General features: G+C 52.5%; 1 protein-coding gene across 1 annotated transcript in view; it reads right to left on the reverse strand.

The window, feature by feature from the left end:
- Positions 1 to 5,300: 5,300 nt before the first annotated feature.
- ANAPC2 (anaphase promoting complex subunit 2) overlaps positions 5,301 to 15,249 on the reverse strand; it is an 11,762-nt gene continuing 1,813 nt past the window's right edge. The window contains exons 2-14 of the mRNA XM_009882004.1: positions 14,153 to 14,775; positions 13,503 to 13,635; positions 11,152 to 11,326; positions 10,885 to 11,004; positions 10,579 to 10,696; positions 10,304 to 10,485; positions 10,022 to 10,163; positions 9,196 to 9,271; positions 8,428 to 8,631; positions 6,923 to 7,052; positions 6,377 to 6,612; positions 5,401 to 5,620; positions 5,301 to 5,356 (exon numbers count right to left, since the gene is read on the reverse strand). Of these exons, the coding sequence (XP_009880306.1) occupies positions 5,408 to 5,620; positions 6,377 to 6,612; positions 6,923 to 7,052; positions 8,428 to 8,631; positions 9,196 to 9,271; positions 10,022 to 10,163; positions 10,304 to 10,485; positions 10,579 to 10,696; positions 10,885 to 11,004; positions 11,152 to 11,326; positions 13,503 to 13,635; positions 14,153 to 14,775 (2,352 nt within the window). The 3' untranslated portion in view covers positions 5,301 to 5,356; positions 5,401 to 5,407. The remainder of the gene's footprint in view (positions 5,357 to 5,400; positions 5,621 to 6,376; positions 6,613 to 6,922; positions 7,053 to 8,427; positions 8,632 to 9,195; positions 9,272 to 10,021; positions 10,164 to 10,303; positions 10,486 to 10,578; positions 10,697 to 10,884; positions 11,005 to 11,151; positions 11,327 to 13,502; positions 13,636 to 14,152; positions 14,776 to 15,249) is intronic.

A 15,249-nucleotide genomic window follows, 5' to 3' on the forward strand; every position in this document is an offset into this window, starting at 1 on the left:
CCCCCGCGGGGAGGAAACGACGGCCGGTCCGGACTCGGTGAGGAGCGGCCGCGGGTGCCACGGCCCTTCCTGCACAGCCACGAATGCAAATCCTGCGCAAACACGGCCTCTCCCGCCCCTCAGCCCTGCTGTGGGCCTCCACGGGGGAAAAAGAGCGAGAAAGCCCCCGGGATGGGGAAATGGCGACCCACGAGCTGAGATTTTTGGTACCAGTCGCTGACCGGTACCCACTGGTGTGGGTACCCACAAGGTGATGGGCAGCCCCCGATTTTGGTACCCACCAGAAAGCATCGCTGGAGGTCCGGATGGCCACACGGCCCCTCGCTGCTGGGCACCGACTTAAACAACTATTTTAGAACTTTCCTCTATTTTTTGGCCTGTCGCCTTTACAGCTGAGACACCTCCAGGGCTGGGTAGCAGCAGCTACAGCCCGGACACGTACAAATGCTCCCCGTCCCTCCACTCCCCGGGGAAGCAAGAATAAGGCAAGTGAACCCCCGGGGTCCCCAATTCCAAGTCCCCCTGGAACCCCCGGCAGGTCCCTCTGGGGGGGCTGCGGGAGCCGAAAGCCCAGAACGGGTCCAGGGTGAACCCCAGCAGTGCTGGGACAGGGTGTCCCATCCCCACAGCATCATCCTTGCCTGGAAAAACTCTGCAAAAGGAAAGAAATCTGTTAAAAAAAAAAAAAAATAAAGAAGGCTGAAAAGGTCATGGGCTTGGAGCTGCCAGGAAAACGTATGTAGAGGTCAGAAATACACCCCATGGATGCAAAGCCAGAGCAGGCAGGAAGCAGGCAGGGAGCAGGCAGGGAGCCCTGAAACAGAAAGTGAGAGCCTGCAAGTGGAGAAATACAGAACCCCCCGTGCAGCCCTGCGTGCCCCAGCCATGGAGCCGGCCCCTCCTGCATCCCTGAAAAGGGAAGAGTAAGAGTATATGGTAAAATAATGTTTCCCACGGTGGGCAGCCCCTGGCAGGCGTCATGCGCAGGTTCTGTCCCCACAAGGTCATTTCCAGACCCAAAGGTCCTTTTCCTGAGCGTGGAGTTGCCCCTTTTTGCAGCACTACCGACAGCCCCCGACTCCACAGCCGCATCAGCGATGGCTTAGGCTGTTGGGTGGGGTTTTTTTCCTTTTATATCACCCACCTTGCGCTGATCTGCCCCGAATTTCTGCTGCTCCAGGGGTTCCTCCGCACCGTCAGCCCTCCTGCGTCCTAAACCCATCAGCAAGAAGAAGGAACAGCGGCAACCTCAGTGTAAAACCAGCGGCAGATCAGCGACTTCCCGAGCAGGGTACAGCCCTGGGGACACGGAGCCGGACCCTGCCCTCTCCCGAATCTCACCCTTAGCAAAAATTTCCAACCTCCGTAAGCAGCCCTGCTTTAACACGTCCTAAATAACCCAAACAGTTTATCTCTGGGCCAGGGAACGTCCCTCGTAGGGACACCGCATCCTGCTTGGGTTATCGTGGCCCTTCTAAACAGTTTATAAATAGACCAAGGTAAACGGGGGCGATCGCCTGTTCTGAAGGAAAGTGAGGATTTTTGTCTAATTTCTTTTTTTAAAGCCATTCAAGGAGTGCCAGTCCAGATGACTGCTCCTAAAACCCGATTTAAGCCCACCTCTTCTTTCTCCTCCCGCTAAGCTCCATCCTCATCTCACTAAAACAATAAAAAAAGGAAAAAAAAAACCCAAAGAAGAATGGGTTTGGCAGCTTCACCCCCTCACGTGCTGCCCTCAGCGACGGCGCGGGGCTGCCGGGAAGGCGACGGGAGACACCGGCTGGGCTCAGCGCCAGGGTGACAACGGGGTGGGCACCGGGGCCGATGATGGGAGAGGGTAGGGACCAGCGGGACACATCGCTGTGCCCGGGAAGCGTTGGGGTCATGCTGCTTTTCACATTGAGGAAAAAAAAAGAAGTGGAAAATTGGAGGAAAAATTTCAAAATTTGGGAAATAATTTGGAAAAGATGGAGAGCAGCAAGTGCCCGCAGCCACTCCTCCTGCAGCGGGTGGGACAGTCACCTACGCAGCGTCCGCCCGTCAGCATCCCAAATGCCACAACTATCGACTCATTTCACAAGGGCCGATCAGAGAAAATCATCGTAACACTCGTCCACGTAAACGAGCACTGACAGAATGGGTTTATGATGTGCAACGAGGGCATCTGTAAAACAGCCCAGGGGAATATAGCTTGGAATATAGAATATAGCTCAGTTTGAAGCTATATCCAAGCATCTAAGGAGTAAAGAAATGGGATTTTACATTAATTTTCAAGCTTTTTTTTTTTTTTCCTTCTCTTTCTTTACTCTAAAAGTGGAAGCAATTTATGAAGGCGAGGGACTGGGGACAGGGCTTCGCCTGGACCAGCAGATGCAGCTCCAGCCTGAAGCAATGTGTCCGCACAGCAAAGAGTGCAGAAAAGAGCCCAAAGCTCTTTTTTTTTTTTCTCAGCTGCCTCTGTTCAGGCTGAAAAACTGCGTTTCCAGCTTGTTTCAATTAATTTTAAGACTTTTACATTCCATAAAAGCTGAAGCGGTCGTTAAACTGGGGTTTTTGCTATTGTCACACTTTGAAACGACCACACTACAACTCAGCCGGTGGCTCTGTCTCAGCAGCGCCGGGACCTCCCGCGGGGAGAGAAGTGGCTCCGGGTCCCCTCAGGGGCAGTGGCGGCGCTCACCACCTGGCTCAGGACGGACACACTCATCACACCCCACGGGCCCAGCCCATGGTGGGAGCGTTGGGGCGGGTGGGAAAGACGAGGGCAGGAGAGATGCTCATCCCGTGCCCTTCCCTACCCTGACCTCCACAGCACCGCCACGGCTGCGGGCACGGCGGGGAAAACCTGGGGGGCGAGGAAACCCCGCAGGAGGGATATAGCCACCTCCACCCATGCATAAATAAACGAAATTTTTTGCAGCTATAAATTTTTGCATCCATAAGCGAAGCCGCAGCAGCGCGGGCCCTGGGGTCACGGGCAGCTGCGTTCCTTGCCCCAGCAGCCGGCCCTGGCTCCTTCGGTGGCCGGGGACAGCCCCAGCTGCCAGCAGCCCCGCTGCAGAGCGGCAAAGCTGGTGGTTTCTTTGATCTCAGAAGATCAAAAAGAGATGTTTCCCCGCCCTGTCGCAGCCACAGTGCACCCAGACATTCGACAATCAGCCACGAAGCGCAGAGCGGGACGTGCCACAGCACACCCCGGGCAGCTCCGGCTCCCACAGCCGGCAGACACCCACCCCGCAGCTGCCTGCCTTTCCAGATGCTTCCGTGTGCTCAAACAGCTTTCTTTCCTGAAAAAAATACAAAGGAAAATAAAACAAAATAAAATAAGAGTGGCTGTGAAACGCAGCGCTGGGGCTCTGCACCTGCAGCGCATACTGGAACAAGGTGTCCTCTAGGGATGTCTGCGCACCCTGCCCACATCTTGCTGCCTCTCGCCCCCCCCAAGCGCGTGGGTTTCGGATGGAGCTCAGGCACTTGTGGGCTGCTTTGATTTGTTCAGCAGCAGGTGAGCACCTGAGCAAGAGCTGAGCAAAGGCAGAAGGAGCTGAGCAGCCTTTGAGGGAAGGAGGAGAAGTCGCCAGGAGGTGCTTGCTGCGAGGGATTTTCCTGCATCTGAAACTGGGGAGGGAAAAGCCACCAGGACCTGCTGGCGGAGCACCAAACAGGCAGCAGAGAGCTCTGCCGGGGTCACACCAGCTGCGGTGCGACAAGATTGTGTGTCTTGTGTCCTCTACATCTGGGTCCCAGGTGTGGCTCCCAGGGATGTCCCCAGCCACATCCCATGCTGGCCACAGCGATGACCAGGCCAGTGCCGTGTCCTGGCCACCCCACCCAACCTCAGGTGTCCTGCCAGGGTCTGGTGGGGCTCCTTTTGTGTTCGGGCATGGATTTCCCTCCCTGCCTGCTGCCATTTGGGATTAGCCGCTGTTCATCTTGGCTTACCTGGAGTAATACCCTACACATTCACAGACTGGGGTTTGTTTGGTTATTAACAGAGCCCCTCCAGCACAAGGAACGTTTCAAGCTTCACAACAGAACATGCCAACCAGCTCCTACTGCCACAAGACCACGAGCCCGGAGCAAAGTGCCACAGGGAAAGAACTCAGGCTCTCACCCACAGAAGAAAAGCCATGAAGGTTCACAAGGGATAGACAAGCACCATACTCCGCTGCCTGCGGCTGCATGAAGGATGCCCACCATGTGGGACTCCCGGGCCTTTAGGCACTGGAAAACAAGGCTAAATGTTGAATATAGGTTGTTTCCTGTGTTCCACAAGTCTCTCATGTGCCCGAAGGCGCAGCAGCGCAGCCACGGTTACAGCTGCTGCGGTGTTTCAAGTGTGGCCCTTTGGTACCTCAATTCCAGCTGCCGCGGTGCCCACAGGCTGAGATAGAAGATTCAGCAGAAGAGGGGAAAGGTTCCTTGGGCTCTGGAAACTCCTTCTTTGCTTCACAGAAAGCAAATCTTTAGTAAAAGCCAGATTTCCCCAGCATATTCCTCCTGATGAGCAGAACCCACCCCGAAAGCAGGACTGAGGAACCCTGAATGTTATTAAGTGGAGACAGATTACAATCCTGAAACCCACTGCCTGATTTCGTACCCAGGTTGGGGGCATGATGTTGGACCAACAGAGCTCAGGGCTTATTCCATCCAACTGCCTCGTTGATCTCAGTGGTGCCAATAACTCTGAAGCTCACCGAGACGATGTACGCTCGAGGGCAGCTGCTGTGGTGTTGGGAGATGTGTATTCGTGCCGCAATAAAGCAATCCTACCAGTGCCTGGGTAATCCACTTATTTTTCCTCCAGGACTAAACAGCTTGCCCTGAAGAACTGCTATGTCTCATCCATCTAAAGCATTCTTCATCCCACAACAAAATTATTCCACACAATTTTAGAGTCTCAAACAAGGGTAAGTGGACCCTGGAGTCTTCCTCCCATGCAAGCCAAAGGAGACAGCATGAACACTTGCTTTTGTGTAGGGTCTCGCTCATCACAGCCAGCTGCAAGACGTTGCTTTAGCCACACAAAGAGACCCAGACAGCCCCCCCTCCCAAACCCTCCCCGGGCCACCGATGGAGACCCAATGAAAGGGAGACGGTGCCCGGCAGACTGGGGAGTTTCCTGCCTGCCCTTTCAGCGTGGGAAGGCTGACGCCAGGAGTGCTCTGCCGAGAGGAAAGAAAAGCGCTGGTACTGTCTGAAAAAGGAGACCGCGGTTCTTTATTAACCAGTGAAGTGGACCCAGACACTCATGTACGGGAGGAAAAGCAATGTGGGGAGCAGGCCCAGTCCCAGAAGAACCCCCAGGGCAGAGAAACTACCCAGTGGGATGCAGAGAGCTGGCGGCACTCAGGACCTGAGCACAGGCATGACGTGACACAGAGGGGAAGGCAGGGATGCTCACAGTCTAGTTGCAGTTCTTGGGCAGGCGATAGACACCTCCGGAGTAGATGAGCTGCTGGTCCCGGACCTTTTTCTGGAGGAAACCCTGCAGCTCCTGTATATCGATTTCTGTAACCACCGGGCCTGTCATCACAAACATCTTCAGCATGCTGTGAATCCTCTCCAAGGACAGGCTCTCGAGGTTGGTCAGCATAGCCTGGATGTACGTCCAGAACAGCTGCAGAGGGAGGACACGCAAGTGACAGTAAATCACACTGACATCTATACCGACGAAAAGGGGTGCTTCAGTATCCCATATCCCAAACGCAGAGCAGGGCTGTGGCTGGCAGTAGGTTCTGCTCTCAGCCATAAGCATATGGTCTTTAAACAGGAAACATCCAAGAACAGCATCAGGTGCTGGGACACAGCTAGAAAGCAGGATTTGATGTGCAGTACATGCATGACCCTCAGTGGACAAACACCAGTATGACAACTGCATGTTGCACAACACACACACAACATGACACACGGGTAGGAAAAGCACTGAAGTGTCCAGAAACCACAACACAGAGAAGGCAAAGGTCCAGCTGTTAGTGCTGGGTAAAGCCTTTTTGGCAGTCTAAGTGCCAAAACCCACTTGCTTGGGTGAATCCAAACAAGTTATGACTATTTTCAAATATGAAATCATGTCTCAGACTTTTTCTTTTTTTAAACTGAAAAAAAAAAACAGATTTAGAGATGTCCAGCCTGACTCAGCAGCCAGGCACTTCTCTGGCGAGAAGGCTGCGATCCAGCACCTGCACCAGTAAGCATGAATCAAGAGATCCCCACTTCAAAAAACCCTCAAGCTGGACTTAACTACTTGCAGTGGAAGATGCAAATCCAAAGTGCAAATTGAATCCATCACTTCAATCAGATTCCCCAAAATCAAAAGCATGAGATGTCTGCATTGTCCTGCCAGCTTCGCAAGCAGCCAAGACACACGGATGGGTACCTGTAGCTCTTCCTCTTTCTGGTCAGCCTGCGACGCCATGGCAGAGTCCCCCTCCTCGTCACTGTCTATCAGAACCACCTTCTCCACCTGGTCCTTCTGCTCCTCCTCAATCACGGTGAAGGTGCCTTGGGGCTCTTCACGCAGGACACCCTGCTGCAGCCAGAGAGTCATCTTACGCTTCAGCGATGTCACCGGCACCTTGAGCACTTCACTGAGCTCTGTCAGTGTCCACGTACCTGCAGAGACCACGGACATCAGAGAATATCCTGCCCACCTGCCCACCTCCACTGCTAGGAGCAAGCAGCTGTGTGCAGCGACTGCCTAAAGCAGACTGGTGCTGAGCTGTGGCCCTGCTGGGTGCTGTCTCCGAGGAGAGCTGGAGACCTGACTGAGCTCTGTGGTAGATGCAAGCCCGTGAACCAGGTCTCAGTCCTGCTGCCAGAGCTCTCGGAGCCTACAGCCCCTCAAGCAACATGGCATTCCCACCCACCCATGGGAAGCACAGGGACAGGGGTGGTAACGTTGAGTCTCAGCCACGGCACTCACTCTTGGTCTGGAAGTGCAGGATGATGGCAGCATGCACAGGAGAGACGGACAGGGAGAGGGTACGATCTGCCAGCTCCACGTCCAAGCTCACCAGGCCCAGGTGGTACTTCCAGTTCAGCGTCCTCATGGCCTGGAAAAGGGAGAAGCAGCCAGAAAGTGCTGCGTTATTGCAACCACCCCTCCACCAGCAGGGCCAGTTGTGCTCCATACACCTCTGCCAGACATGAAAGCCGCTCCCCTCCTCATGAGCTTGCTTTGACGGCTGAGGATGCTCAAGGAGGCTGCTCCCTCCTTGCATCCCCTCCTAACTAATTTTTTGCAGGCACAGAAATCAGCTGGCATCGACATCTGGCACGTAGCTACAACAGGAGAAGAGACCGGATCTAGAGCTATGAGGTTCCCAGCCTCATGGCGTGTATCACCTGGTGTATAACAACAAGTTCAAGCAAGGATACAGAAAATCAAGCCTGGAGCAGAGTCAGAGCACAAGTGGGCAGGCGAAGAGGAACATCTGCACAAGACATCGAATTGTGTTCAGGTTGGCTACAAAGAACCATCTGCGTGTGCCCCCAGACACTACACTGGCATGACAGCTAGATCTGCATCATCCATGCTCCAGATGGGTGCTCTGCACTCCACCAGATAAGGAGGTGCAAGATGAGAAAGCCAAGACCACAGGTCTGGAAGTGACCTAGACCTCTCCTTGACTTCCAGACAGATGCTCCGGGTTCCAGCCCATTCTGTATGTGCTGAACAAGATGCACCTCAGCCTTCTCTATTCGACTGACTGCCACGATCAACTGCCTGGAGAAGAGAAGAATACTGCATGTTTCTAATATTTGCTCTGTATGCCTCTCTTCCACCTTCCCATGCTGTTTATAAAGGCATGGATTCAGTCTTGGTCTGAGTCACAGTCAAACTGACCAAAACCACTTGCACCTAAACTGCCTAATATGGAGTTCAGAGACCCTCCAGGAACGAATAAAACCCAGGAGAGACCACAGACAGAAGAGGACACAACATTCACCTAACTCCAGATGAACAGTGAATTTTAAAATGAGACCATGTTATAAGAGCTTCTTTTCAAGAGGACAAACAGGGGAGGAGAGTGTCAGGGTACTGAAGAAGAGAGGCCCAACAGGGACAGGATGTCACTCTTACTACTACAGAACTCAAGCCAACAAGCTTAGACCAGACTTAAGATGCCTCAGAACCTCCGCCTCAGTATCCATTTAACTAACAAACACTGGCACATTTTAGAAAACTCTCTTCCCTAACTGCAATTGCTACAACGATCCAGGCTCCCCACAAAGAGATAAACCCTTCTTTCAGCACCAACTAAGCTAGCGCAGCTTCTGAACCCAATTCAACGCTGAAGGACTTTGGGATTCCACTGTAACAGCATGGGTGTACTAGCAGGGAAAAGGGGACTTTGCAAAAACCATGCTATGTACCAAAGTCTGAACGGCGTATACGTTTTTTAAGGAGGGTTAAGGTTGCCTCACCTTTAATTTCTCATACTTCTTGGAATAGGCTTCCATGGCTTCCTTGACCTGCTCTGGAAGCTCTAGCTTCTCCTCTTTCAGCGGTGGCCAGAACTCACTCGACAGGATAACGGCAACGAGGCTGAACGGTGGCCTCTCCTCCTCTGGGAGTTTCTCTTCCTCATCACGAATGTTGGCATTAATGCGTCGCGAGTCAGCCATATCCTGGAGAAGGCAGAGGAAGCTCAGGTAGCTCCTTCTCTTCCAAGTTGGTGCTAATCCTTAGTAAAGAAGCAGCTTAAACAAGGTGACTAGTGTTGTCTCCAAATGCTGATGGGGACATTGGAAAGGACACGATCATGTGTGTCTCCTAGAAAGTCCACTACATACTCAGAACCATTTGCGGGGAGGTTAAGGAGAGGCTTACAACTCAACACTAGCCTACGCTGGACTCTCTCCAGACCTGTGTTCTTCCCACAGTTCTCCAAATAATTAAAGTCCAGACTCCCAACCCTAGAGGAGCTGAAAAGCCCAGCTCTTCAATGCCCGAAGGGCAGGACAGACAACGGCACCAGAGCAACCATCCCCTAGAGTCAATAACCCAACCCACAGGGCTTAAAAAACAGACATGGTTTTGTATGCACTTCTGCCTGTGACAGATCAGCCCCCTCACCGGCATTTTGGGAACCCCACTTTCCTAAAAGACCCTTTTTGGGCCACTGCTCAAGTCCCTCCCCTTCCCCAATGAGCTCAAACACCCAGGACTTGAATTTTTAAAAAAAAAGTTACTTTTAACATGACTTCACAATAATGCATCTGAGCTTCCCCAAACCGCAGCTTCAGCAGCTCCACGTTCCGGATTTCCCTGATGAGAGAAACAATAGATCAGACACAGGTCCCTCAGACAGACCAGCCTGGCTTGGCCTCCACCCCGTGCAACACAGCCAAAAAAGGCAGTCCCTGGCACAAGGGTGCTCTTCCTAGGAAGCCTTGCAAGGTCCGTTATCGGAACAGGATGCCTCCTAGCAGCTAAGTGAGGAAGGAACAGTCACTTCCCCTGTAGGCCAGCAGCTTTTCGAAGACCTTCCAATGCCTTTCATTTGGAGGAGCGTGGCACCTAGCCATCCCCTGTGACAACACAGTGCAGCCTCAGCATTTGGCAAGCCGCTTGCCTGAGACCACCCATCCCAGCCATGGCTCACACTAGCTGCATTTCACGGAAAGGAAAACCACTGCAACTGTTGAATAAAGAGACATGGTTGAGTTGCAACTGGGGTTTCCTGATGCTTCATCCCTTTTTTCTTACTTTGACACTTTCTGCTGACCCTAAGCAGCCTGTGCAGGTTGTGAGGGCCACCAGAACATGTGGGATGGAGCTAAGAGGGTGTCGGAGCCTCCAATTTTCTACGTGCTGCCCTATTAGTGCAAGCCAAGTTCAGGACGTAGCCCAAGAGGTAAGTGCATGAAATTCTAGATGCAAACCCAAAGCTGCAGAGGGAACTGCCAAAGACATTTCTGGCTCCAGAAACAGCCGTTCATAGGACCAGGTCTGAAGCGTACCTTTTTCAGGTGGTTTCACCATGGAAAGCCCTGGGGTTGGGCACTTGGACCTCACCTCTCAGCACTGTAGTTGAACTGATGTAGCAGCCGGTCAGCCAGAAGCGTGCGGTATTCATTGATAAACAGGTCCTTGCTGCCATAGATGCTCACCAGCAGGCTGATGATGTCCGAGGACCGACGCTTGGAACTTGATTTTCCTGGTGAAATCCAGCAGACGACAGCGCGAGATTAACAGAGACCCGGCCCAGCTCCAGAGGACTAGCAGATGAGCTGCTCAAGACTACAGCCCAGCAGGGAAAACGGCGGCCTGCCAGGACTTCTGGTCTTGGCATCTAACCTGGATCTGCATCAACCGGGTCAGGAACCCAGTCCCCTGGTTCAGAGATGTCATCGTCACTCTCCTGGCCATTCTCCAGGGTCACCGGGTCAGCTTTCGAGAGCTCGTTTGCAAGATCACTGGAGCCCTCAGCATCCCCTGTGAGACCGGCCACAATCTGCCGCACCGTGTCTTCCCGAGTCCTGCCAACAGGGAAGAGAAACACAGCAAGCGATGGGAACGGGAGGGAGGGGAGGGAAAGGGGATGTGTAAGACTGCCCTCGCACGTCTCTTACCTCAGATACTTCCTGATGGGCTCGCAGGCGACCTCCAGGATAACCATGGAGGGGTCAAGCTCCCGCAAGGCCTTGATGGCCGAGATATACAGAGTGATGATGTCAGATGTGTTGACTCCTGCAGAGAGTAGCAGAGGGAGTCCGAGTCTCAGTGTGGAGGCACTTCAACACAGAGAGCATGCAATGCGCACAGCCTGGCTGCCTCTCACTCATCAAACATGAAATCAGGCGATGGCTCCCAGTGGATCCCCACTCACACCAAGGCTCCTTACAGTGTCATGACATACACAAGGATGAAAAACCCACCAGGATGCAGAAGTCTCATTTCCAGAGCACTCTTCAGGGAGCTGAGCAGCTGCTGCCTCTGATTAGTCCTTTCCAGGCAGAACTTGAGGTCCTCCACAGCAGGCTTCGACTCTGGGAAATCTGTAAACCAAGCAGTGATTAGAAACAGCACCATGCTCCGTAGGAAGGCAAGAGGAGACAGCGTGGTGCATCAGGAGGTGAAGACAGATCTATCGTTCATCCAGTCCCAGTCCAGGGCTGAATGAACACTGAATGGGTCACACCTACCTCGAATAATGCTGAAGAGCTCTTCAATGCGCATGCTGGCATAGATGCGGTAGAAGAACCTTTGGACATGGCACCGCCAGCGCTTCAGGGTGCTGCTGGCTTCTGGAGAGGAGCGTGCCAAGGGACCATCTTGCAGAAAAACCCTGCTGAGCCAGCCAATCACCTTCTCAATCCACTGCACAAGGAGAGGGAGAGTACAGAGGTGGTGAACACCACAGGCCGGATGCACAGCCACGTCCCACACTCTCCCCATCACCAGGCAGCTACCGCAGCAAGCAGAGACGGGCAGCCAGCCAAGGACAGCACTGCCTCCGGCTGCTCTCCAGACGCAGCTGGGGAAAGCCTAACTGGAAGAAGATGAACTGTAACTAAAGATACAGGAGACAGACTATGCAGATGTGTATGAGAAGATACGGGGTGGCTGAGGGCTGTGCATAGGCGCTGGGCTCCGAAAAGGAAAAGGGTATATTCAACAACTTGCAGACTATTCTATTCTTGCAGAATTCCATTCCATTCTGTACTTGCAGAACTATACTCTTTAGGAGAATATGAGCAAATTGCCCATCGCACCACCCTTGGCGCAAAGTTTCTACAATTCCTGAAATCAATGAAGAGCCACCCCAAGGACTCACAGACAACCAGCCAAACTCAGGCACTTGAAACCAAGACCTCAAATACCATCCTCATTGACTAATAAAACAAAAACCTGAACGGGGAGCATCAGAAGGTTATTTTTTTTTTTATATTTGAGATTTAATTTTCCACAGGGAAATGTGTAATTGTCAAATTTCAAAGGTACTCAACTACAATATCCAGATGTTCAAAAGAAATGGGTTGTTTTTAATTTCCCCTTTAAGGTGGCAAATATGGTTTTGATAACCAGATTCTGACAGCCTGAAACAAAAATGCTACGTCAAGGTCTGGTCTGCTGATCTTAATTTTTAACTATCTACTGGACTGAGGAGACGCTGAAGAAATGCACAAATTTTGCCAATTACAAGGCAGGATGAACGTGAGAACTACAGAACACCGGGGCATCAACCTGGGCAAAACTGTGGAAAAGCTGACAAAGAATTCTCCTAAAGGACAAAAGGAAAGGACTATAAAAATGAGTTGCTTTGCATCAGTTCAGGAGTACAATTATTACCAAACCAACTCATTTTTCACCATAAGTTTATCTTCTCCAAGTGCTCCTGTTACAGCCTGATCATCAGCCGATGCTCCAGACTGCTGCTGATGTGTCCCGAAAGGGGGTTTGCTGTCAGCACTTGTACTTTTAGCAAGCTGCTTCTCAGACTTCCATTTTACCTTTAGCTTGCCAGGCTTGTGCTTTTTTTTTTTTTTTCCCTCTTAAAATTATCTCTTCCTAATTCTGACCTGCTCCAATATTTTGTGGCCAAACCCGCTGGCCTTTCTGAAGAGGTGGGAGCGAGGGGACCTTCTGCAATGCCCGACAAGCGGAATGCATTTTTTTTCTCTGGTGCCCTTAAAATGTCCTTAAACAATCTCCAGGTCATCCAAAAGCATTTCACACTACGTCCAACAAAGAACGCGTTGCACAGCAACTAAAGGGAAGTAAACATAAAATGACTGTCAATGTTTGCAGACAACAAAAACGGCCAGCGTGGCAAACAGCAAGGGAACTGGGGCAACCACAGAGAGCTGGCTGGTTTGCACGGCAACCTGGCTTCACGCATTGTTCTTCAACGAAGGCAAAGGCAAGGTCACGAACTGAGGAACAAAGAGCGCAGGGCAAGTGGGCAGAGCCAGGAAGAGCCATAACCCAGAGAATAATTTTATTTTAAGGTCACACTGGGTAAACAGCCCAGCACAAACTCAGTTTAAGGTAGCAGGAGAACAACTGGGTAGGTGCAAGGAAGGATTTTAATTCTGTATGTGGCCCATTGGTGAGATCAATACCAGAGGATCACCTCCCATCCTCGCCTCCTATTTTAAAGGGGTGCTGAAAATTCGGAAAGAGGACAGAAAACAGCCACACAAATTCTAATTGTGGGCCCACCTACACAGAGGGAGGGTCCTCTGCAGGCTAGGTGGCACTGCATGTTCTTGTGGTTTGTAAAACGGAACCACAGAAATTCCCTCATTACTACAGACATCACCAGGTGAACTGTAACAGCCCATTACGCACAGGTCAGAGCAAACCTTCCCCTCTAGCGTAAGTCAAAATGGAGAGTTTTAACCACCTCTTCTGCCAGGGATGGTGGGGGTCACAGCCCTGGACCGGGTGTTTTCAGGTGGAATCTGCTTTCAGCCTGAGCTGCTAAAGCAGTATCGGGAGCAGCGGCACATCCCCAAAGGAAGGGCCCTGGCTGCCCACACGCCTTCCTTACCTCCTGGAACTCGTTCAGGAAGGAGTGCTCGTATTCCCCCCTGCATCGCTGCTCCATCCTCTCCTCTATCATCCTGTGCAAGATGGTCGTGACAGCATCAGCGCTCACCCTCTCCAGCAAATTCAGCCGGCGGCTGCAGACACAGACAGTGACCCAACTCAGAGAGCATGGAAGCAAAGGTACAAGCAAATAAAGAAAATCTACCTAAACGAAGGCACCTTCCTCCATGCTCCACAGATGCAGGCCTAGCTCTCAGTTTAAATGCTCCAATAGCCCACATAGATGTGCTACGTGTATAACACATGACATTACTGCTATCCCATCTTCCTTAGGAACATTATTTTCTAGCCATCAAAAGCTTTTTCATTTGGAAGAGTTTGCTTCTTTGAGGACAGAAGGCCTTAGAGCAAGAGGAAGATATCTCATATCCAGGGAGAGGAACTTTCTGTCTAAAGATCTGCTCCAGTTCAACCACCAGCTGGCGCCCAGCTGCAGAAACCCTGGGACAAGTTCTCTACCCAGTACCATAACACAGCCCGACCTCACGCGTAACTCCTCCCATTTTCAGATATCAAGAAAACTTGCTGCTGTTCCCCATCCAGACCAGCTGCTTGTTCTGAGCAACAGCCACCGCCCCGTACCCTACGTACAGAATGTCATTGAGCTGCTGAAACTGCTCCATGGCTTTGGGGCACCAACACTGCTCCTTCTTGCTGCTGCAGCCTGCACACAGCGGGCTCTCTCCTCCACCCTCCTCCGTATCGCTCTCCTGCTCGGTCTCACTCATGCTGCTCTCGCACTCGTTCGTTCCATCTTCTCCTTTCTTCCACTGCCGCATGTATATCCTGAAAGTGCGGCTGTAGAACTGCTGGATCATTTCCTGGAAGGACTTGGTAGTGGAGAAGAAAAGGATAGCTTTGAACATGGTGTAGACCTTTTCTTGCAGCATCTGCGCGCCCGTCCCCAGGAGCAAGCCCGCCTTGGTCCACCTCTCCAGAAGTTCCAGGCTGTTCAGGTAGGGGTCCAGGCGGCACTTGAGAAGACAAAACGCGTCCAGAAGGAGCGCGGAGCACTGGGGCTCCTCAGCTGTGTTTTCATACTGGCCGATGCAGTTCCAGAACTCAGGAGCTATATTCGCCTGAAGGTCCGTCTGCAGCACCTCGATGAACCACTCCTCCACGATCGAGTGCAAGTCATAACACCGCAGCACGTCCAGGGCTGCCCGCAGCTCAGCATCCTTCAGCGGCCCCACAGCATCGGACCTTGGTGCTGCCTGGAAAGCAGAGGTGACACCAAGTTAAGCACACATAAAGACTTCTCTAAGAGAATCTGGGGCAGAAGAGACCGCTGCTCCCAAAGAGCGGGGTCCCAACGCACATGGGCTCTGTCGGAAAAGAGCACCAGTGAGACACCGTTCCTCCACGGAGACCTGCTGGGTCTTGGCCTGCTGCTGGAAGCCAAGTGCCACCTCTCAGGCCTAACACCCGAACTCCGGCACTGCTGTCCCTGTTGGTGGCTGCTGCAGGACACGTGCGAGTGTCACGAGCCACCCCAGGGTCCCTGCAGAGCCAGGCTCTGGGGTAAAACCTTCCTCGAGTGAGCAGAGCCACAGCAGGATGGGGGAAGCAGCCCCATCTTTCTGGCACACACGCTTTCCTGGCTGGTGTGATGGGGGAACAGGGGGCCGGCGGGCCCCCCAAGGCCTCTCCCTGGCAGCAAACACGAGCCGCTGCACCGCCAGATCCCC

Source organism: Charadrius vociferus, unplaced genomic scaffold (assembly GCF_000708025.1).
Source record: "Charadrius vociferus isolate BGI_N301 unplaced genomic scaffold, ASM70802v2 scaffold233, whole genome shotgun sequence".
NCBI lineage: Eukaryota > Metazoa > Chordata > Aves > Charadriiformes > Charadriidae > Charadrius > Charadrius vociferus.